A 22,757-nucleotide genomic window follows, 5' to 3' on the forward strand; every position below is an offset into this window, starting at 1 on the left:
AATTTACATACCATAAAATCCACCCGTTTTAAGTGTACAATTCAATGAGTCTTCGTATATTTAAACAGTTATGCAAACCAATCACCACAGTCCAGTTTTAGAACATCTTTCATCACCACAGAAAGTTCCCTCATGCCAGTTTGTAGTCAACTTCCACTCCCATCCCCAACCACAGGCAACCAGTGATCTGCTTTCTGTCTACAGTTTTGCCTTTTCTAGAAACTTCATATAAATGGAATCATACAACATGCAGGCTTCCACTTAGCATGGTATTTCTGAGATTCATCCATGTTGCTCCATGCATCAGGAGTGCCTTCCTTTTTATTGCTGAATAGTATTCCATTGTTTCCAGCTTTTGGTTAGCACAAATGAAGCCGCTCTGAACTCTCATTTACAAATCTTTGTGTTGATATATGTTTTCATCTGTCTTGGGTAAATCCCTAAGAGTGGAATTCCAGAGTTATATGGTTAACTCTGTATTTAACATTTTGAGAAAGTGTCAAACTGTTTTCCAAAGTGGCTGAGCCATTTTACAGTCCCACCAACAATGAATGAGGGTTCCAATTTCTCCACATTCTCACCAATACTTGTCATTGTCTTTTTGGTTTTAACCATCCTAGTGGGCGTGAAGTACCTAATTGTGGGTTTTTAAAAAAATTGAGATATAATTTACATGCCTTAAAACCTACCCTTTTAAAGTATATAATTCAGTGGTTTTAAACTATATTTATGAGGCTGTGAGCCCATCATCACTATCTACTTCCAGGACATTTTCATCACCCCGAAAAGAAACCCACAGTCACTCCCCATTTCCCCTCCACCATCTTGTGACAACGTATCTAATTTCTTTATCTATGGATTTGCCTATCCTGGACAGTTCATACCAATGGAATCATGCAGTGTGTGATCTTTTATGTATGGCTTCTTTGACTTGGCAAATGATTCCAAGGTTCATCCACGTTGTAGCATGTATCAGTACTTCATGTCTTTTTATAGATGAATAATATTCCACCATATGGATACATCATATTTTGTTCATCCATTCAGCAGCTGGGGGACATTTGGGTTCCCATTTTGGCGGGCTATTTTGCATAATGCTGCTCTGTGCATTTGCGGACAAGTTTCTGTGTAGAGACATGCTTTCATTTTTCTTGGGTATATATCTAAGAGTGGAACTGCTGGGTCATATAGTAACTGCCTTTTGGGCAACTGCTAAACTGTTTTCCTACATGGCTGTAGCAGTTTACATTCCCACTAGCAATATATGAGGGGTCCATTTTTTCCACTTTCTGGCCACAGTTGTTATAGTCCATTTTTTTGATCACAGTAATCCTAGTGAGTATAAAATGGTATCTTGTGATTTTGATTTGTATTCCCCTAATATGTTAAGCATACTTTCATGTGCTTATTGGCCATCTATATATCCTCTTTGGAGGAGTCATTATGGTTTTGATTTGCATAGTCACTACTGGGTCTGACCCTCATACCTCCTTTAAGAATATGGAAGCCGGGCTTCCCTGGTGGCGCAGTGATTGAGAGTCCGCCTGCCAATGCAGGGGACATGGGTTTGTACCCCGGTCCGGGAAGATCCCACATGCCGCGGAGCGGCTGGGCCCGTGAGCCACGGCCGCTGAGCCTGCGCGTCCAGAGCCTGTGCTCCGCAACGGGAGAGGCCACAACAGTGAGAGGCCCGCATACCGAAAAAAAAAGGAAGCCAATCAACACAAAATAGGAAAATGGATGACTAGGTGACATTTCCCTTTTATTGATTAACCAGAGTGGAAGCTCTTAATGAAGGCTCTGGTATAGTTACACTTCACTCCAGGTATTCTTGGTTCTTCCCAAAACATGATCTACGATGCAGCAGAAACCTTGTTTCCTGTCTAGAGTTTAAAGATGCAATAAGTAATTCTTTTCATGTGAAATTTCCTAAATAAACAGGGGCAAAATAGCATAACAAATCTGGGTGGGAGCCTTTTATCCAATTACCAAGTAATTTCCTTCTTTAAAAGGAAAAAACCTGATCTTTCTTCCTCCAGAGAAGAGTAGACCAGCAGTCAACTGAGCAAGTTCTCTATATATTCTATTCAGTCTTGTGAGAGGCTGAGTTGAACCTCAGAAAAGTAGCTTGCCTCAGAGTAAAACTGCTATGAATAAAAGGTTTACAATTCCTGAAGACTAGAGTTAAAACTAATGGCTCCTTATGAGAGTGGGACCAGGCAAAATTATGGATGAGGAAATGAGCTCTGAAAGGAATTTGTTTCATATAATGACAAACGACAAAAAACCCTACAGTATTTCACTGGAAATTTCTAAAGAATCCTTTTAGTTTTGAGTGTCTGACTGCAATGCTGAAGCATCTTCCAAAGAGGAAGTTAACATAGGAATCAAGAATTATTATCAATAGTGATTCCTAACCAGGAAAGATTCTTTGGCACCAAGAAGCATTGTTACTCAAATACAAAGAAGTAGGGGCGGAAAAAGATTCAAGCCCTTAGACAGCAGTCCCACCTGGAGCAGCCTGCACCCTAGCTCCTCCACCTGGACGTAACAGCAGGGAGCCCCCAGTGGACAGTTGAATGATGGCTTATTTCACCCAGACAAATGTCAAACACAGTTGAGTGTACACTAAACAACAGAGAAATGTAGGATTTTATTTATTGACTATCTTAGACACCACAGTACTCTTTAAAAAAAAAAAAGAAAAAAAGCCAGGTATCCCTTCCTAAAATGCCCCCAGGACACTGAAGGGAAAAAGAGGGAACAGTTTATAAAGACATAGATTACTTTAGCCAGAAGATCCCTAAAGATGATTTCTTTCAAAAATTAGATAGTTCATTCATTCATTTATCCAACAAATATTTCCTGAGGACTTAGTATGTGTTAGATACTACTCCAGAAACTAGGGACGCATTAGTGAATAAAATACAGCCTCTACCCTCATGTAGCTTACATTATATTGGGAGAGAATGATAAATAAATAAATAAATAAATAAATAAATAAATGTAGGTGATATATATATATGGCATCAGTAGTGATCAATTTGATGAAGAAATATAGGGTTATGACACAGAATAAACTGAGACAGAAGATTTTTTCAATGAGATAGTTATGAAAGACTCAATGAACTTAGGAAGCAAACCAGGTGAACGTCTGGGGGTTGGGAGGGTCGGGCTTGCTGGGCAGAAAGAAGGGCAAAGGCCTACAAGTGCTCCAGGTTGGTGTGTTCTGGTCAGTACTGATGGAGTGGTGCGGCTATGAGGCAGGGATAGGTGATAAACTGGAAGGGCCCAGATCATGAAGGACCTTTTCATCATGCAGTGGAGTTTCCATTCCATTCCAAATGTGGTGTGAAGCCACTGTAGGATTCTGAACAGGGAAACATGGAATCAATTCCAAATAACATATGTACGTACTCTGCCCTCAAGGAGGTGGAGTCTGACTCCCTGTTCCTTAAGCGTGGCCTGTCCATAGTGACTTCCTTCTAAAGAGGACAGTGTGGAAAGGGGACAAAAGAGTAACTTTATGTCGGAGACACCTGACAAAAGCTTCCTCAGCCAAGTGATCAAGGTCAACATCAACAGTGATAAGTTACATTGATACTATATATGTATGATGTGATGTGAGGAAAATAGCACTTATCTCTTCTCCCCAAAACCCATAATCCCAGTCTAATCGTGAGAAAAACAGACAAATCCCCATTAAGGGACATTCCTCAAAACTGTCAAGGTCATCAAAAACAAGGAAAGTCAGTAATAAGCTATAATGGAAAATAATCCTATATATCATATAGGATTATCATATATATTATCATATAAGATGTAACTATATATATAGCTGAATCACTTTGCTGTACACCTGAAACTAACACAATATTGTAAATCAACTATGTTTCAATAAATAAAAAACAAACAAAAAAAAACAAGGAAAGTCAGAGAAGCTGTCACAGACCAGAGGAGCCTAAGGAGATATGACAATTAAATGTAATGTGGTATCTCGGATGGAACCCCAGAACAGAGAAAAGACATTAGGTAAAAACTAACAAAATCTGAGTAAAGCATGGACTTTAGTTAATAATAATGTATTGATATTGGCTCATTAATTGCAACAAACATGCTATACTAAGGTAAAATGTTAATAATAGGAGAAATGGAACATGGGTTATATGGAAACTCTCTGTACTAGCTTCATAGTTTTTCTGTAAATCTAAAATTGTTCTATAATGAAGCTTATTAAAAACAAACACTGTTTCGGCTACTAAGTGGAGGATTTACTGTAGTGGGATAAGAATGGAAGTAGGTGGACCACTTAAGAATCCAAGCGTTTGCTACCTAGTCGCATGTAAACCTTGAGTTACTTTATTTTACTCTATACCTTTATTTTCTTGTCTGTAAAATGGGAATATTTATGGAAAGAGATGTGAAGAGGATCCCTTCCTCTGTTACACTAGTATTCTCTTAGGTTTAGGTAATCTCACAGAGCTCCATCATCTTTAATGAGATAGAGACACATCTGAAAAATACAGGATAAGGAACAAGATCCCACTGAGCAAAACTGGGCAAATATAAAACCAAGGAAAGCCAACATAGTCAGCAAACTGAAATCTGCTGGTATGCATTTCTGGAGCCTCCAAAAGAGAGACTGGAAGTTTCCCATCTGGATGAACTTGGCAGGATGAGTTCCACAGAGATGTGCCTGATATCAACCAGACTTTCACTGCATCCCAAGGGCAGCCTTCCCATCATCTCAACCTCGCTTAGACTAACTGGAGGGCTATGGATTATTAATACCTCTCTCTCTCTCTCAAAAACCCAGTAATGTTTTTTAGGAGAGTGGTTCCCAAGCTAGCTGTAAATCAAAAGACTGAAAGTTTTCTTTTTTTTTTTTTAAACTAAAATCAATGGACCCTACTAAACCCAGAGATTCTGATTCAGTAGGTCTGAGGCAAGGCCAAGAATCTACATATATTTTAAGTGTTGCACAAAAGATTAGAATATGTAGCCAGGTTTGACAATGACTATTTTATAGGGGTTTTAAATCATTAAATGTGTGCAAAAGACCACATGAAAATACTCTTGATCTTAAATTCTAAGAGGCCGTAAGGACATTTCTGGAATGGTGCATGGGTGGAGCAGCTGACACGATGATGAGGCTGTGGAGTCCGGGACTGGGCTATGTGAAAAAAAAAATCTCAAAAACGTGTAAATGTAGGTAGCATGACAATGGACAATGGTTTCCCTTTCCTTTCACCTTTCTTCCAAGTTTTCCATAATGAGTTTTTAATTTTTTCATAAAGAAAAAAAATTTTTTAATAAACAAAACCCACCTGACTACATCTAATGCTAGTGATGTTTGTGATGAGATTTAAGATTTGCTGTTATTACCATGATTTGCCACACACTGTATTTTTGTTGTTGTTGTTGTTCTGCGGTACTCGGGCCTCTCACTGTCGTGGCCTCTCCCGCTGCAGAGCACAGGCTCCGGACGCGCAGGCTCAGCGGCCATGGCTCACGGGCCCAGCCTCTCCGTGGCATGTGGGATCTTCCCGGACCAGGGCACGAACCCATGTCCCCTGCATCGGCAGGTGGACTCTCAACCAGTGCGCCGCCAGGGAAGCCAGTTGTTGTTGTTTTAAAATGGAATTTAGGCACTTCAGGAAAACAAATTAGCTCTCCTGGCTCATCTAAGCAACCTACAATTTTTCTATCTGAGGGTCAGCCTGAAGAGGTTTCAGTGGCCATGTCTGCCACCTGGGGAGATGTGAGGGTCTGACGCTGGAGCATTTCACAGGGTGTAATGCCGGCTGCTAAAATGATTTAATGGTCTTTCTTGTAGAAGGTTTTTGGAGAAAAAAAAAAAAAATCAATACAAAGCCTATCTGGCAGGCTATAAATAAATTCTTTTGAGCACTACACCCACTTTATGCAAAGCACTTGTATCAGTGAGAGATTAGCAGATTAGAAGTCTTCTGTTTAATAGAAATCTAGTTAAGAAGAATCCTTCCTGAGAGACCCAATATTTATAAGATAACTACACTTAGGAAAATAAGATGAAAGGGCCATATCAGTATTTAGTCTCAAGACCATTCTAACAATTATTTTCACATGAGTTAGAGAACTGGCATCAGAAACTATCAGGTGTAAACAGATTTATCTTGTTTGCAGTAAAGGAGTACTAGGATCTACTTTTCAGGGTCAAACGGCTTTGGAGCTTTTATTTACAAATTTTAAAAAGTACTAAGTAAAGTCAACAAGACTACATAATGGTATTACATGTACTTAATTTAAAAAATCCACCACAATGCTATATTCCATTTCAAAAAATTTAATTAATGTTATTTATAAATTTTAATTTCTAAAATAACAAACATTTGTGACTGATTGAGGGCATGTATAGGGTTTAACTAATTAAATAAAACTAGTCTTTTTCCCAGACATTTTTCCCCCCTATTCTGTTCCATTTCACTAACCTTTAGAGTTGGAATGTTAGAGTCAGATGTATGCCTTAGTATTAGATTCTCAAGGAAAAGATTTTGGAGACTAAACAAACCCAAAGGAATAAATTACGTTTTGAGAGAGAAACAAAGCGAAACTCTATTGGCAGCTTTCATAACTCTCTCTCCCTGTGAAGAAGTAAACATAAATTAGTACACATTTCTAAAACTAACACTGTAGAATATTGTCCTGCGAGATCTTGGCCTGCCTGTCCTGTCTAATTTCACTCCAGAACAATACTGGACCTAATGGTTTGTGATTCTTATAACCTCTCTAAGAAATCTTTGCCTGCCCCAAGGTCATAAAGATATTTTTCTGTTTTCTTTTAATAGCTTTATGGTTTTAGCTTTTACATTTAAAGTTTATGATATATATCAATTGGTTTCTATGTATGGTGTGAGGTAGGGATAGAGGTTCTTTATTTTCATACAAACAGTTGTCCTTTCTTTTCATACAGATAAATAGTTGCTCCAGCAGCATTTGTTAAAAAGCTTTTCCTTTCCCAATTGAATTGCTTTTGTGCCCTGTTGAAAGTCACTTGACCTTATATGTGTGCATATATTTTATGCACGATTTGCCTATCCTTTTGCCAATACCATACTTTCCTGATTACTGTGCCTTTAGAGTAAGTCTTTTTTTAAAAAAATATTTATTTGGCTGCACCGGGTCTTAGTTGTGGCACATGGGATCTTTAGTTGTGGCGTGTGGGATCATTAGTTGTGGCATGTGGGCTCTTCTAGCAGGCTCTTAGTTACAGTATGTGGGATCTAGTTCCCTGACCAGGGATCAAACCCGGGCCCCCTGCATTGGGAGTGTGGGGTCTTAACTACTGGACCACCAGGGAGTCCCTAGAGTAAGACTTGATGTCAAGTAGGGTTGAATCCTCCAGCTTTGCTCTTTTCCAAAACTGTTTTGGCTTTCTAAATATATTTGAAAATCAGTTGGCATTTTGATTGGTACTGAATTTATAGACCAATTAGGGAAAATGTACCATTTTACTAATACTGAATCTTTTGAATATGGCTGTATCTCTCCATTTATTAGGTTTTCTTTAATTTCTCTTAGCAATATTTTATAGTTTTCAGTCTTGAACATCTTTCATTAAATTTATCCATAAGTATTTGATGGTTTTTAATGTTACAGTAAATGTTATTTTTCCTAAATTTAATTCTTAATTGTTCACTGCTAGTAGATAGAAATACAATCAATTTTTATATACTGACTTTGTATGCTGCAACACTGCTATAAAGTCATGTATCTGTTCTAGTAGTGTTCTTGTAGGACTTTCCTTAGGACTTCCTATACAGAATCAGGTCATCTGCAAATAATGACAGTTTCACATCTTCCTTTACAATATTTATGCCTCTTTTTTCTTGTCATGCTGCACTGACTGGGACCCCCAGGACAATTTTGAATAGAGGTGGTGGAAGTAGACATCTATGACTTGTTTGCAATACTAGGGGGAAATATTCCAAAATTTAACCTTGAAGTGTCATATAAGCTATAGGGTTTTTGTAGGTGTTCTTTACCAGGTTAAAGGAGTTTCTTCTACTCCTATGGTATTGAGAAGTTTTATCAAAAATGGGCAGTGTATTTTGACAAACTTTTTCTGCATCTATTGAAATATTATCATTTTCTTCTTTAAATTGCTAATATGGTGAATTACATAGGCTGATTTTCATGTGTTAAATAAATCTGCATTCCTAGGATAAACCTCACTTGATCATGGAGTATTATCCTTTTTACATATTGCTGGATTCAATTTGCTAATATTTTGTTAAGGATTTTTGCATCTGTGTTCATGATAGACCTTGGCCATCAACTTTCTTCTCTTGTAATGCCCTTGTATTATTTTGGTATCAGGTTATAGTGGCCTGATAAAATGACTTCTCTATTTTCTGAAAGTTTGTGCCAGATTGTTATGATTGTTATTTCTTCCTTAAACATATGATGGTATTCAACAAGTAAGCCATCTGAGCTTAGAATTTTTATTTATTTATTTATTTATTTATTTATTTATTCATTTATGGCTGCGTTGGGTCTTCGTTGCTGCACACGATCTTTCTCTACTTGCGGAGAGCGGGGGCTACTCTTCATTGCAGTGCACAGGCTTCTCATTGCGGAGGCTTCTCTTGTTGCAGAGAACGGGCTCTAGGCATGCAGGCTTCAGTAGTTGTGGCACACGGGCTCAGTATCTGTGGCTTGCAGGCTTTAGAGCGCAGGCTCAGTAGCTGTGGCACATGGGCTTAGTTGCTCCACGGCATGTGGGATCTTCCCGGACCAGGGCGCGAACCCGTGTCCCCTTCATTGGCAGGTAGATTCTTAACCACTGTGCCACCAGGGAAGTCCCTGAGCTTAGAATTTTTGAAGTTAATTATTAATTCAATTTCTTTAACAGATTTAGGACTATTTAGATTTTCTATTTATTCTTATGTCAGTTTTGTTAAATTGTATCTTTCAAGAAATTTGTCTATGTCAGCTAGGTTGTCAAACTTACTGGCAAAAAGTTGTTCATAATATTCTTATCATCCTTATAATGTTTATAGGATCTGTAGTATGTCCCTTATTTCATTCCTGATATTGGTAATTTGCCTTTTTTTCTTCCTTCTTTTCTCTTTAAACTGAAGTATAGTTGATTTATAATATTGTGTTAGTTTCACGTATACAGTACAGTGATTCAGGGTTTTTGCAGATTATATTCCATTACAGGTTATTACGAGATAATAGGTATAATTCCTTGTGCTATATAGTAAAGCTTTGTTGCTTATCTATTTTATGTATAGTAGTTTGTATCTGTTAATCCCATATCCCTAATATGTCCCTCCCTGCCTCCTTCTCCCCTTTGGTAACCACAAGTTTGTTTTCTATGTCTGTGAGACTGTTTCTGTTTTTGTATATACATTGATCTGTATCATTTTTTAGATTCCACATATAAGTGATATTGTATAGAATTTGTCTTTCTCTGTCTTATTTCACTAAGCATAATATTCACTAGGTCCATCCATGTTGCTGCAAATGGCAATATATTTTTATTTATTTATTTATTTACTTATTTATTTATGGCTGCATGGGGTCTTTGTTGTTGCGTGTGGGCTTTCCTTTCTCTAGTTGTGGCAAGCAGGGGCTACTCTTTGTTGTGGTGCGCAGGCTTCTCATTGCGGAGGCTTCTCTTGTTGCGGAGCACAGGCTCTAGGCGCACGGGCTTCAGTAGTTGTGGCACATGGGCTCAGTGGTCGTGATGCGTGGGCTTAGTTGCTCCACGGCATGTGGAATCTTCCTGGACCATGGATTGAACCTGTGTCCCCTGCACTGGCAGGCGGATTCTTAACCACTGCGCTACCAGGGAAGTCCCGCGAATGGCAATATTTCATTCTTTTGTATGGCTGAGTAATATTCCTGTGTGTGTGTGTGTGTGTGTGTGTGCATGCACGCACACGTGTGCGTGCACATCTCTCACATCTTCTTAATCCTATCATCTGTTGATGGGTACTCGGGTTGCTTCCATGGCTTGCTTATTGTAAATAGTGCTGCTATGAACACTGGGGTGCATGTATCTTTTCGAATTAGTGTTTTCATTGTTTCCAGATATACACCCAGGAGTGGAATTGCTGGATCGCATGGTAGTTTTATTTTTAGTTTTTCAACTGAGCCCACGTGCCACAACTACTGAAGCCTGCACACCTAGAGCCTGTGCTCCACAACAAGAGAAGCCATTGCAATGAGAAGCCCATGCACTGCAATGAAGAGTAGCCCCTGCTCGCCACAACTTGAGAAAGCCTGCACGCAGCAATGAAGACCCAACGCAGCCAATAAATAAATAAATAAATCTATTAAAATAAATAAATAAAGTAATGCAAATTTCTGCTACTCTACTGGAATCCTCTATTTACTCACCATGTTTCCTGCCTCTGCAGCCAGCCGGGCAGCATAGCGAGCTATAAGCCGGTGTTCCTCATCCAGTCGGCTAGGACTGTCCAGGACACTGCCAAGGAGATAAAAATTCAACAGGTATCTATTAAACATCCCCTACTCTTGCTTCTCTCTCAGAAAGAACAGATGGGAGAAACACTTGTGAAAAAGAATGGTAACAAAAGAAATGGAGACCTGAATCATAGATACTAATGGTCTTCTGAGACAAAGAGGATTTAGAGAAATGACGAGGCCACGCATAACATTTCTCTTCGGCAGTATATCCCTGTTGCTCTCACACCTTCAGAGGGGACACTTCTTTTTGAATGCAAGGGCTGAGAAAAGACAGGGCATCTATAAAGCTTGAGGGAGTGATTTCCCATCAACTGTTTTAAGAAAACCTCATGACTTTTAGATACAGGTCTTGAATTCAAAAAGCCCGAAAGAAAACTAAAGCATCTTGAAAAACAGAGGGCTGAGGAAAAGTACCCTTAACACTGGCTGAGCAAAACTGAGGAACCTAAGCTAAGGCAGGCTTACAATATGGTAAAGTTGGGGAAGATGCCGTCAAACGTTCCCCTTCAGTGCCTCTTTCTCTTCTTTTACCATGCTTGTTCTACAACTGGAGCCCCATTTTAGAGTGAATTAATTTAGTTCATTATTCTTAACAAGAGTTCCAGCATTCTAAAAATTTAGAGATCCAGTACGGTGGGACGTCAGAAAGTGCCGCACCTGAATAAAAGAGGGTTCTTGAGCAGGAGGCTAGCTCTGTGTATATGTGCTGCTCACATGGAACTTCTTGCTGATGATGACTGACATCTTTAATTTAGCATGTGATGTCAACTGCTGTTTATTTATATCAGGGCACTCCTAGATTAATCAGGACTGTGGCTATGTAATTCTTCTTTGTTTAAGTCTGACAGATGTTTTAAGGCAACAGTAATAATGATGACTAAGTGATGAGAGATGGCTGTCGTGGCTTGCTTCTACTTTGGCTCTAGGTTCTTGGAGTTCCACAAACCCCTGACTGGAATTTAACAGTATGACAAAATACGAAATGTGAAAAAAATTAAAGACATGAGTTCAATAGTCATCAAATCTTGTTATAATTACTGAGGGGAATCTGGGAAGGATGGAGTTTAATCAATAGAAACCTGTCTGGACTTTTCATGCATGAAATCAACTGTGTTTTTCCTAGATTTTTTTTTTTTTTAAGCATCCTATATTTCTATCTCTGTGGCTAACTCTTAAGCTTAACTTGGTCTTTCCTCTAGGATGGATTTTTTTTTTTTTTTTTTTTTTGCGGTACGCGGGCCTCTCACTGTTGTGGCCTCTCTCGTTGCGGAGCACAGGCTCCGGACGTGCAGGCTCAGCAGCCATGGCTCACAGGCCCAGCCGCTCCGCGGCATGTGGGATCTTCCCGGACTGGGGCACGAACCCGTGTCCCCCGCATTGGCAGGCGGAATCTCAACCACTGCGCCACCAGGGAAGCCCTAGGATGGATTTTTAAAAAATGTGCTGCCACTGTCACTGCTTTCTGGCAATGACACTTCTCAACACTATATAATTTTAGGTGTGCAAACGTCAGTCTCTAGCATATATAACCATTTTCTCAAAAGATGATCTTGTAATAAGAACATGCTACCATCAGTTGACTTTAATACTTTAGGGTCAAGACCCCAAGGTCAGGGCTGAACTATAATACTTGTGCCTTAAAGATGCTTGTCTGAAACAAAAGGACTATCTTTATCTTGTAAATAACAACAAAATGAACATTTAACAACACAAGTGGATAACTACTATGGAGGAAACGGCAGCTTAAGAAGTGGGACTTAAAGTGGCTGACCTCTGTTTTCTGGCAAGGGACACAATAGGTTTCTCTGTGCAGAAGAGCTCCTGCTTCTCCACCACATTCCATGTCCCTAGGAAGGTTAATTTTATCTGTCATTCATACCCGAGTGTGGATGACATGATTGCTTTAACTGGCTATGCTTTCAAGCCAGAAACTAGAACTTTATGTTGATGAGAGGTTTTATGGTCAATGAAAACTATGAGGGAAATTAGAAAGGTTCCTTATTCTTTTGCCTGAGCTGATTTTCATTCTCAGAATGAGTTAGCCAGGAAATTTCTGACTTCTTTGAGGGAGTACGAAGCTCAGCTCCTTAGACTATAAATCAAGAAGAGATGCAGTACTCACCCAATCCTCACGCTCTTCCAAGGCTCCTGGCCACCAATTCTTGCTCAGGGAGCCTAATCCCTAAGCCATAAGACTTGAGGATCTCAGTTAAACTTAGCATAAATCTTCCTGGGCTATCAGCTAGTAGTGTCTGTTTAACATTCTGCTGCTACATTCACCATGGAAATTTTTAATAACTTGGACAATTGCCCTTACTGATAATAAATAAGCTGTCCTGCCAGCATTAAGAAAACTCTCTTCCTAGAGACCAAGGGGCTGGGATAGAGTGCTCAGAAATCATCTGCTGGATGAGGAGACACTCTGTGATACAATGCACAATTATCAGGCATTCCCTCCTACAGAATAAGCCTATTAAACATAGTTGGGAGGTAGGAGAAGCCAACAGTCTAAGGCTTTAGAGATAGGTAAACGCCTAAAAGTAATAACGCCACTTGGTCATACTGAGAAAACTATGTGAAATGCTATGAAGTATAATACTTAAAACAGTCCTTTTCAAGGATATATATTTTATTTTATTATTTTTTTTAAATTAATTAATTTAATTTATTTATTTTTGGCTGTATTGGGTCTTCGTTGCTGCACGCGGGGTTTTTCTAGTTGCGGCGAGCGGGGGCTACTCTTCGTTGCGGTGTGTGGGCTTCTCACTGCGGTGGCTTCTCTTCTTGAAGAGCACGGGCTCTAGGCGCACGGGCTTCAGTAGTTGTGGCTCATGGGCTCTAGAGCACAGGCTCAGTAGTTGTGGCGCACGGGCTTAGTTGCTCCACGGCATGTGGGATCTTCCCGGACCAGGGCTCAAACCCGTGTCCCCTGCACTGGCAGGTGGATTCTTAACCACTGCACCATCAGGGAAGCCCCAAGGATATATATTTTAAAGTTGATTATTAATTTATTTTTCGGTTATCATGGCGAATAAGAGCTTCCCATGAAGCCATGGCATGTTAAGGGCAAAACTAAGATCAAAATTTAAGGTTCCAGCCTCTCTCATGTGTTTAAGTTTATAAAAATTATAGTTTTCTCTCTAAGAATAAGAATCTCAGGTTGTTTGACACAGAGACTCTGCTGCTATGTAAAGGGGATCATTTAAACTTTACCTGCCATTCTCCTTGCAGAATGGTGGCAGGTGTGGGCATGGACTGGGCAGGTGGCTTTGGGCCTGAATGTAATGGCACTTAGTTTGGTATTAACTCTTTTAAAGGGTTAACTTTGCTATAGTTAGTGGTTATAGTGGTTATCAAATGTTTTTCCACCATAATCCACTGAGGGATCAGTCATATTCCCATATTAACAGTAGTTTCCAGGGAAAGAGGTATGTGGGTCTATTATAATACATATAATTATTATAACACACAGAGGTATACATACTTTGGTAAAAGTCTCTCAGGTGACAATAACCCAATACCACTGTTGAAAATCACTGGTTTAAATAATCAACAATGATAGGTTTTGGGGAACAGATGAAGATGCAACATGTAAAGATGTAACAAGGTGATGGTGTCAAAGCCCCCAGATAAGACAAAGTGTGTTGACCAATCCTAAACTTTGAATGTCGACAGAAAGATTTCATTATTTAGGCAAGAATGAACAGTAAGAGTTTGCATCAAATACCTCTGTGAATACACATCTTTGGGACCGCACATTTCTCTGAGGTTTATACACTCTTTAAGTGTAACCTAAAGGAAGGGAACTCCACTTTAAAGAATTTCTGACTATATCTTTAGGTAAGTGCCTAGGTTTGGCAAGGCTCCTTCTCTTTTAGAAGCCAGTGCTTTAGCAATTATTTAAACTCCGCCAAACATAGCTGGTAGCTTCTCAAGAAAAACCCCACATGCAGAGCTTTTTCCAGCTGGCAACCCCAGGTTACAGAGCTCTCCCTCCCTTTGATCAGCCCTTGGCCACCCGCCTGCTGCTGCTCTACCACTGACCGTGCACAGTGCTGCAGACGGGCCACAAAGGAGGCTATCAGCGCATGCTCATCGGCCAGGTGACTGGGTATATCCTGGCTATACTGTAACCTAGGAACAACGGAGGCAAAGACAGCAAGCGTGACACAGACACAAGCAAGAAATGAACATGGATTAAAATGGGCAAACGTCAAAGAAAAACAGAAAAGAAAAATCAAGATAAGGAAAACAATAAAAAACCACAATGCATAATGGAATGTGGTGCTAGACCACAGGGAATACATCACACAAATCCTTTAAACAAAACCAATCCCTTAGAAGAGAGCTTTGGCGGACTGACACTACAGCCCTTGAGAGGGAGAAACCAGGGAGGAGCCACCAAAGCCCCTGGCCCACCAGTTGTGGGCTCTGCGATGGATGCACTTTTTAGGAAATGCCTTCTGGCAGGAAAACTGAGGGAGAGTGGTTCCATTTAATCACTAAGTGGCCCCTTAATGCTTCCATAGCTTTTGTCGACATGTAAGAGTTTTCAGTGTTACCTCATAATACCAGTTAAGCCTTTTTATTTCTATAAGGACACTGCCTTTAGCATCATTCTATTTTCTCCCATAAAACTGGTACTTAAACCAAACTTGTTAGGATCGTATTTAATTGTAAGACAATGTTGCATAGAATCTGAGTGAGGCTCTCTCTTATAGATATATGGAAGGTCCTTAAGCACATGATCTTTTTTTTTTTTAACTTTCTACTCTAGAAGTATTAAAATATGTGCAAAAATATAAAGAGTAATCTAACGACTACCCTTCATGTACCCATCAGCAAAGTTCAACAAAAATGAACGTTGTCAACTTGTTTAATTTATTCTTCCTTCTCCCAACGTTTTGTGCAGGAGGAGGTGGCTAGAGTAATCCCAATTTATTATTTCACCTGGGAATACTTGAGCCTGTACATCTATCAGATACAGAAGGAATTTATACAACCTGAACACCATTATCACACCTAAAAAAAAAAAAAATCACAAAAATTCTTTAATATCTTAGTCCATCTGAAAATGTCCGCAAATCTTAAAAAAAATACCCTTTTACAGTTAAAGTCAAGATCCAAACAAGGTCTGCACTTTGCGCTCGGTTGATATGTTTCTTTTATGTCTGTGTTTGATTATATGTTTCTGTTTTTAATCTATAACAGTTCTTCCTTTTCCCTGTTTCTTCCATGTCATCTACTTGTGAATAAAACAGGTTACCTTGTAGCATAGCCTACATTTTGGAGGCGCCATTTAATTTGTTTCTCTAGTCCCTGTGGGGTCAGATCTAGATGTTGACTAAAGTTTTTGCTTTTGTTTTGTTATTGAGAAGGGGCTAGAATCCATCATATGTAATATGATGTACTTATAAATCAAACAGGAGGCACATAACGGAATGGAATGTAAATACTGATCAGTGGATTCAGATGCTCTCCATTTGTAACGGGGAGATTCACATCTCTCCATTACAAAATCCTCCATCAACTTTTCGCCTAATAATTTTAGCATTTACTAACAGTTCTTGCCTAAATACATTATTTCATGAGGGGTTGCAAAATGCTGACTTTCCGATTTTATCATCTGTTGCTCATTTATTAATTTCTTCTATTGTTTATTGTGAAATACTCTCATTCAGGAAAGGTAAAACCAAATGGTTGACATTTCTTATTATTTAACAACAACAACAGAAAAACAAGTTAGTGCCTTAGGAGGTTTTTTTTCTTTTTGTATAATTATGAACTCATAGATTTTTATGTATCTGATGTGCTTCAATCCATTGCAATCATCTTTTTGGTGTTCAACTGTCCTAACTGTGGCCAGTGGGAACCCCTGGAAGCAGGCTCTGGTGTTCTTCTGACATATCCATTAAAGCTTATTAGCTTCCTTGTTTGTACAATAAGATGCCCCAATCTCATCTTGTATATGCTGCTCCACACTTGGAATCAACCATTCTTCCCAGGATCCCACGTTCCCTTTACTGAGAAAGAGCGCTCAGAGGCCACAGGCAGGGTACTAGAGTGCTTATGGTTCTTGGGGTGTCACTGCTTCTAGGTCTTTTCAGTGGATAAAGCTAGGAAATTTTTATATTTTAGAGAGAATAAAACTAAGTTCTCTCACCACTTTCAGATGCCATTCCATTTTCTAGCTTGCATTATTTTTATTGAGAACTCATTGGAAAACTTCATCCTTGTTCCCCTGTATGTAACATGTCTTTTTTTCTCTAGCGGCTTTTAGTATTTTCTCTTTATCATTGTGATTTTTTTTTGCGATTTGATTGTGATGTGTCTTGGTGTGTTTTTCTCTGTGTTTATCCTGCGTACTTATAGTTTGTTGAGCATCTTGTATCTGTGGGTTTATAGTTTTCATCAAAGATGTAAAAATTTATTTGGAAATTTGGAAAAAATTATTTCCTTGAATAATTCTTCTCTTCCCCCTCCGTTAGACTGTTTGACATTGTCCCAAAGGTCACTGAGGCTCTGTTCGTTTTTCAGCCATTTTTCTCTCTGTGCTTCATTTTGGATAGTTTGTATTGCTATGTCTTTAAGTTCAGTGAACTTTTATTCTGCAATTTCTAATCTACTGTTAAGTCTATCCATTGAATTTTTCATTTCAGGTATAATCCTTTTCAACTCTATAAGTTCTCTTTTTATTTTAAAAGTTTTGATGGAAGTAGACTATATGTGCAGAAAGTTCCAGTAACATTTAAACTTGGTTCTTTTTTATTTCTCACATTTTCTCCACATTATGTTGATATTTTCTTTTATATTTTTGATACTTATCATGGCTGCTTTAAAGTCCATGTCTGCCAGTTGTATCACGTCTGTTATTTCTGGCTCTGTTTATATTGACTAATTCTCTCCTGGTTACGGTCATACTTTCCTGCTTCTTCTTATGTCTTCTAATTTTTCACTGGATGGTGCAAATCCTGAGTATTATGTTGCTGAACGTCTGGATTTTGTTGTCTTCCTTGAAAGAATCCGGCAGTAATTTAATTTCCTTGTGAACAGCTTGATCCTTGTGAGGCCTGTGTTTAAGCTTCATTAGCGCAGAACTCAAGTAACCTTTATTTAGGGCCAATTTCACCCTGCTCCTAAGATGTGGTCTTTCTGGGGTCTTTACTGAATGCCTCAAGTGTTCAATGATATCTCTCTACTCTGGTTGGTTGGAACTCAAACAACTATGTGAGCTCAGGTAGTTGTTGCACTTTCAAAACTCCAGGAGTTGTTCTTTCCCAGGTAGTTGTTCTTTGCTGGTCTTGTGAAATCTCATTCTACGCAAATACAGCTTAGTTTTCAGCTAAAGACTCAAGAGATCTGTCTTCAGATTTACTGAGCTCTTTCTCTGCACAATTCCTCCTCTCTGGTGTTTTGCTCAGCAAATTCCGGCCTCCCTAAACTCCAATCTCTACCTTCTTACTCTCAGCAAAACTGCCTTGCTCTGCTTGTATTCCGCACTATAGTTTGGCAAATGTGTTCTAGCAGAAAACCTGGGCAATCATAGGGCTCTCTCATTTGTTTCCCTTCCCTCAGGAATCAGTCCCATGCTACTTACTAATTCCTGAAAACAGTTGCTTCTTATATTCAGACCAGTTTTCTAGTAGTTTATAGCGGGAGAGCTACTCTGTTACCAGTTAGTTCACCATGATCAGGGTGGAAGTTCTCGCTGTAGTAACTTATTTTTATCATACTTTTGTAAAGTATCAATCCACTTCAAACTAGAAATTGAAACAAAACAAAACTGCATCTTTATGGCAGATAGATTGAGAAGTAGGCTCTATCACCCTGCACATCATTACAAAGGCTTTAGCTTTTACTGTGGTATTAGAAGTTATTGGAAGGTTTTGAGCAGAAGTGAGGTATGATATATTTTAATAGGATCGTTTGCTCTAGGAAAGATGAAGTACCAGAGAGCAAGGGAAGACACAGGCAATTTGAAGGCTACTGGACATTCCAGACGAAAGACAAGAGCTGCTAGGAAATAGGAGTAGCAGCAGAAGTGATAATAAATAGAAAGATCTTGGATAGGTTTTGACAGTGATTTTCGATAGATCTGATCTAATAATCTGACAGTTTAGATGGGGGAAGAATCAAGGGTTCTGACCAAGCAACTAGGAGAATGGGATTGCCATTAACTGGGATGGGGAAGATTATGGAAGAAGTACATTTGGTGGCAGAAGATACAGAACTCAGTTTAAAACATGCTAATTATGAAATATGTATTAAATATCCAAAGAAGATACTGATTAGGAGGAAGATATGCAAGGGAAAAAGAGAAAAGCTCAGGGAAAAGTCTGGGGCAGAAAAATAAGTTTGGGAGTTACCTGTATGCAGATGTTACTGAAAGCCATGAGTATGGATGAGATCACCTACAGTGAGTGAACACAGACAGAAAAGAGAAGTGGCCCTTCTGGTATGCTAACATTTACAGGTCAAAGAGGTATGGAAAAACCAGCAAAGGAGGCCGAGAAGGAATAGGAGGAAAACCAGAACACAGTATCTGGAGGCAAGTGCAGAAAGTGTTTCACATAGAAGGGAGTGATCATCTACATCAAATGCCACTGACAGGTCAAGCCAGATAAGTCCTGAGAATTCACCACTGGATTTAGCATGTGGAAGCCACTGGTCTCCTTGACAGGAGTGGTTTTGGTAGAGTAATGGGCAGTGAAAATCTGACCAGGGTGTGTTCCAAAGGAAATGGGAGAAGAGAAACTGGAAACATTTACTATGGAGACAACAGTCCATTAAACTCCATTTTAGTGTTATATGAAGACTGCTATTCAGAACTACTGTTGTTTGCCAGATAATTAGGGATGGAAGCCAAAATGAGAAGCATTAACAATAGCTGCCTATGGTAAATAAGGAATTTACATGTCCTTGAATTTTCTGACAATTTTGTTTGGGGCATGGATGTTATATCATTCTACTCACATTCAAAACTGTACCTGTTTTCCCAGATTTACTTTTTGAATTTAAACTCTTTCTTTTTTTGATTATGCATATATGCATAAAATGTGTTGCAATGTGTACATGCAACACATATACAACCCCCAACTTACAAATAGATTTTGCTTTAGAAATCTGTTTTTCTAAAGCAGAGTCAATAGTTTGGAACCCCATAAAATAATAAAAATAATAATTGTTCTATTTCTAAGCTGTTAAACTATTAATTCAATCCATAAAAGTAGGTGATTTTCACGCCTGAGTATACAACAGTTTGAATAGCACTTCTGATGAAATTGGACATTTGAGTCAATGTTTGGAGTACCTACTAGGCATCAGTACTGTGCCAGGAGATGAGGACACCGCAGCAAGCAAAACCCAGACATGGCTGCTGCTTTCTTGATGCTAACAGTCAAGCAGAAAAGAGATGATCACAAAAATAAGTAAAACTGCAAATGTAATGAGGGTTACAATGAGAAGGACACTGTTCTCCTATGAGAAGACATAATAGTAGAATTTTACCCAATTAGGGAGATCAGCAAAAGCAAGGATGAGTAGAATGAACCAGACTTAGAAAGAGGAGTGACAATGAAATGAACACGTTTCTCCCTGGGTACCCTAAAGAGCGTTCTTTCCCTCACAAGGCATCCCCCAACTCTAAACCAATGGTAAAAATGAGCACAGTTGGGGCCAGAGGGTCCTGATGGGACTGGTAGGGTCAAAGGCAGCATTTTTTTAAAAAATAAATTTATTTATTATTATTTTATTGTTGGCTGTGTTGGGTCTTCGTTGCTGTGTGTGGGCTTCTCATTGCGGTGGCTTCTCTTGTTGCAGAGCACGGGCTCTAGGTGCGCGGGCTTCAGTAGTTGTGGCTCGCAGGCTCAGGAGTTGTGGCTCACGGGCTCTAGAGCGCAGGCTCAGTAGTCGTGGTGCACGGGCTTAGTTGCTCCATGGTATGTGGGATCTTCCCGGACCAGGGCTTGAACCCGTGCCCCCTGCATTGGCAGGCGGATTCTCAACCACTGCGCCACCAGGGAAGTCCCAAAGGCAGCATTTCTAAAAGTGTGTTTCCCCAGACTTCTTCCTTCAGAACTCTCAAGCTTTTACTGAATCAAATTATCTGGGAACGAGGCCTGGGAATCTGCATTTGAAATGAGCTGCCAGTGCTCCAGGTGCACACTGCAGCGTGAGAACTGCTCTCCAAGATGATGGGGGCTTTGGAGCCTAGGTGATAATCTCCAGTGGTAGCAAGAGAGGGCGCATTTGGCCAAGGTTAAGAGCACACCTGTGGGGACAGGCAGCAAGAGGAAGGGATCTGAGGTGCGGGAGGTCGGAATGAAGGGTAAGCAGCGGTGGGACAAGGTCAGAGGCAGTACAAGCATGCGAGAGGCAGTGTGCAGCCCTGGTAGCGGAATTATTTACTAAGTAGGAGGCAGCAGAGCGTAGCAACTGAGAGCACAGGCTTCGGAGTCAGGCAGTCTTGGGTTTAATCCAAACTCCGATACTTATTAGCTGTGTGAGTTTGAACATTAACCTCTCTATGTCTTAGTCCTCTCATCTGTAAAATAATAATAATATAAAATCTGCCTCATGAAATTTACTTTAGAGAGTGTTGGGAGGATTAAATAAGATAACATAGTCATCATTACCAACAAAGTACCTGTGACCCATCAGGTAATTTTATAGGTCTTCTTTTGTTTGTTCTCAGAACAATCTTCCATAAAAGGTATTGCTGTAATCCTCACAACTTTATATTCCAGCCCTGACCTCTCCCTGGAGCTCTAGAATCATGTATTTGATGCCTGTTCAACATCTCCCCTTGCATGCCTAACAGGCATCTCAAACCCAACATGTTCAAAATAGAACTCTTGATTCTCCTCACCCTAGTTCCTCACCTGCCACTCCCCCAGACTGGCCAGTTTAAATAAAAAGCATCCCCATTTACCCAGTCATCAAGCCAAAAGCTGAGTCGTCGTCTTAATTTCTCTCTTTTCCTCATGCTCCACATCTAATCTCTTAACAAGTCCTGCTGGCCCTACTTTCAAAATAGCTCCCCAGGGACTTCCCTGGTGGCGCAGTGGTTGAGAATCCACCTGCCAATGCAGGGGACACGGGTTCAAGCCCTGGTCCAGGAAGATCTCACATGCTGCGGAGCAACTAAGCCCGTGCACCACAACAACTAAGTCTGTGCTCTAGAGCCTGCGTGCCACAAGCACTGAAGCCCGTGTGCCTAGAGCCTGTGCTCCGCAACAAGCCACCGCCATGAGAAGCCCACGTACTGCAATGAATAGTAGCCCCTGCTCGCCGCAATTAGAGAAAGCCTGCCCGCAACAATGAAGACCCAACGCAGTCAAAAATAAATAAACAAACAAGTAAATAAATAAACAAAACAGATCCCCAAACCGGCCACTCTCACCACCTCCACTGCTGCCATAATTTCTCATCTGGAATTTCTCACCCAGTGCCACTTGGTCTACTCCAAGAGCCTCTTAACTGGTCTCTCTTCTTCCACTCTTGTCCTCTACAGCTGAGCCTCCAAACTGTGGAGATTTCTTAGCAACAAATCAATTCGGAGGGGTGATGAAGATGTTCTAAAATCGGTTGTGGTAATGGCTGCACAACCCTGTGGATACACTAAAAACCACTAAATGGTACACTTTAAATGGATGAGCTGTATAATATATGACTAATACCCCAATAATCTGCGTAAAAAATAAATCAACGATTCTGAAACTGCCACACACGCTACTAGAACTGACCGAATAAGTAAGCAGATGGTGACTGATGGAGTCAGCCTTCTCAGTGTTAAAGAGGGAAGTTACAGCTAACCAAGAGGGGACAGCTGGAGTGAGCCAGGTGCTACTGCATTAGAACCTGATACTCCAGGATAACTCATGTCCTTTATTTCTCAGCCCTCAATGAAACAAGCAGGCAATATTATAAGATGCTACGTGCTTGAAATAACTGAAGAAGAAAATCCCTTTCCTAGTAGAAGAAGTGCTAATAAGAGGCAAGCAGCAAGATCTGGAGCAAAGGAATAGCTTTCTGGATAAAGCCTGGTGAGTCCTTGCCCTCAGGGAGCTAAGAGTCTAGAAAGGCGTGGAACAAACAGGTAATTACAACAGTGGGATATGTACAAGGTGTTACAGATCACAGAAGATGAACACTTAATCTAGTTTTAGGATTTAGGGAAGGCTTCCTGGAGGGGTTGAAGCTAAGTTAAGAAGGCAGAATTAGATGACAAGGAGAGGGGAGTAACAGGAAAGAGGATGGGAAGCACCAAGGCGGAAGCA

General features: G+C 40.0%; 1 protein-coding gene across 4 annotated transcripts in view; it reads right to left on the bottom strand.

Annotated features, from left to right (window-relative positions):
* DTNB (dystrobrevin beta) overlaps nt 1–22,757 on the bottom strand; it is a 245,511-nt gene that overhangs the window by 43,273 nt on the left and 179,481 nt on the right. For 3 of the 4 annotated variants that reach the window (XM_082852177.1, XM_082852174.1, XM_082852175.1), the window contains exons 11-12: nt 14,524–14,613; nt 10,390–10,477 (exon numbers count right to left, since the gene is read on the bottom strand). In XM_082852177.1, coding sequence (XP_082708303.1) covers nt 10,390–10,477; nt 14,524–14,613 — 178 coding nt within the window. The remainder of the gene's footprint in view (nt 1–10,389; nt 10,478–14,523; nt 14,614–22,757) is intronic. The other variant, XM_082852176.1, reaches the window with a different exon arrangement.

The sequence above is a fragment of the Leucopleurus acutus genome (assembly GCF_964270905.1).
Source record: "Leucopleurus acutus genome assembly, chromosome: 12".
NCBI classification, from domain to species: Eukaryota; Metazoa; Chordata; class Mammalia; order Artiodactyla; family Delphinidae; genus Leucopleurus; species Leucopleurus acutus.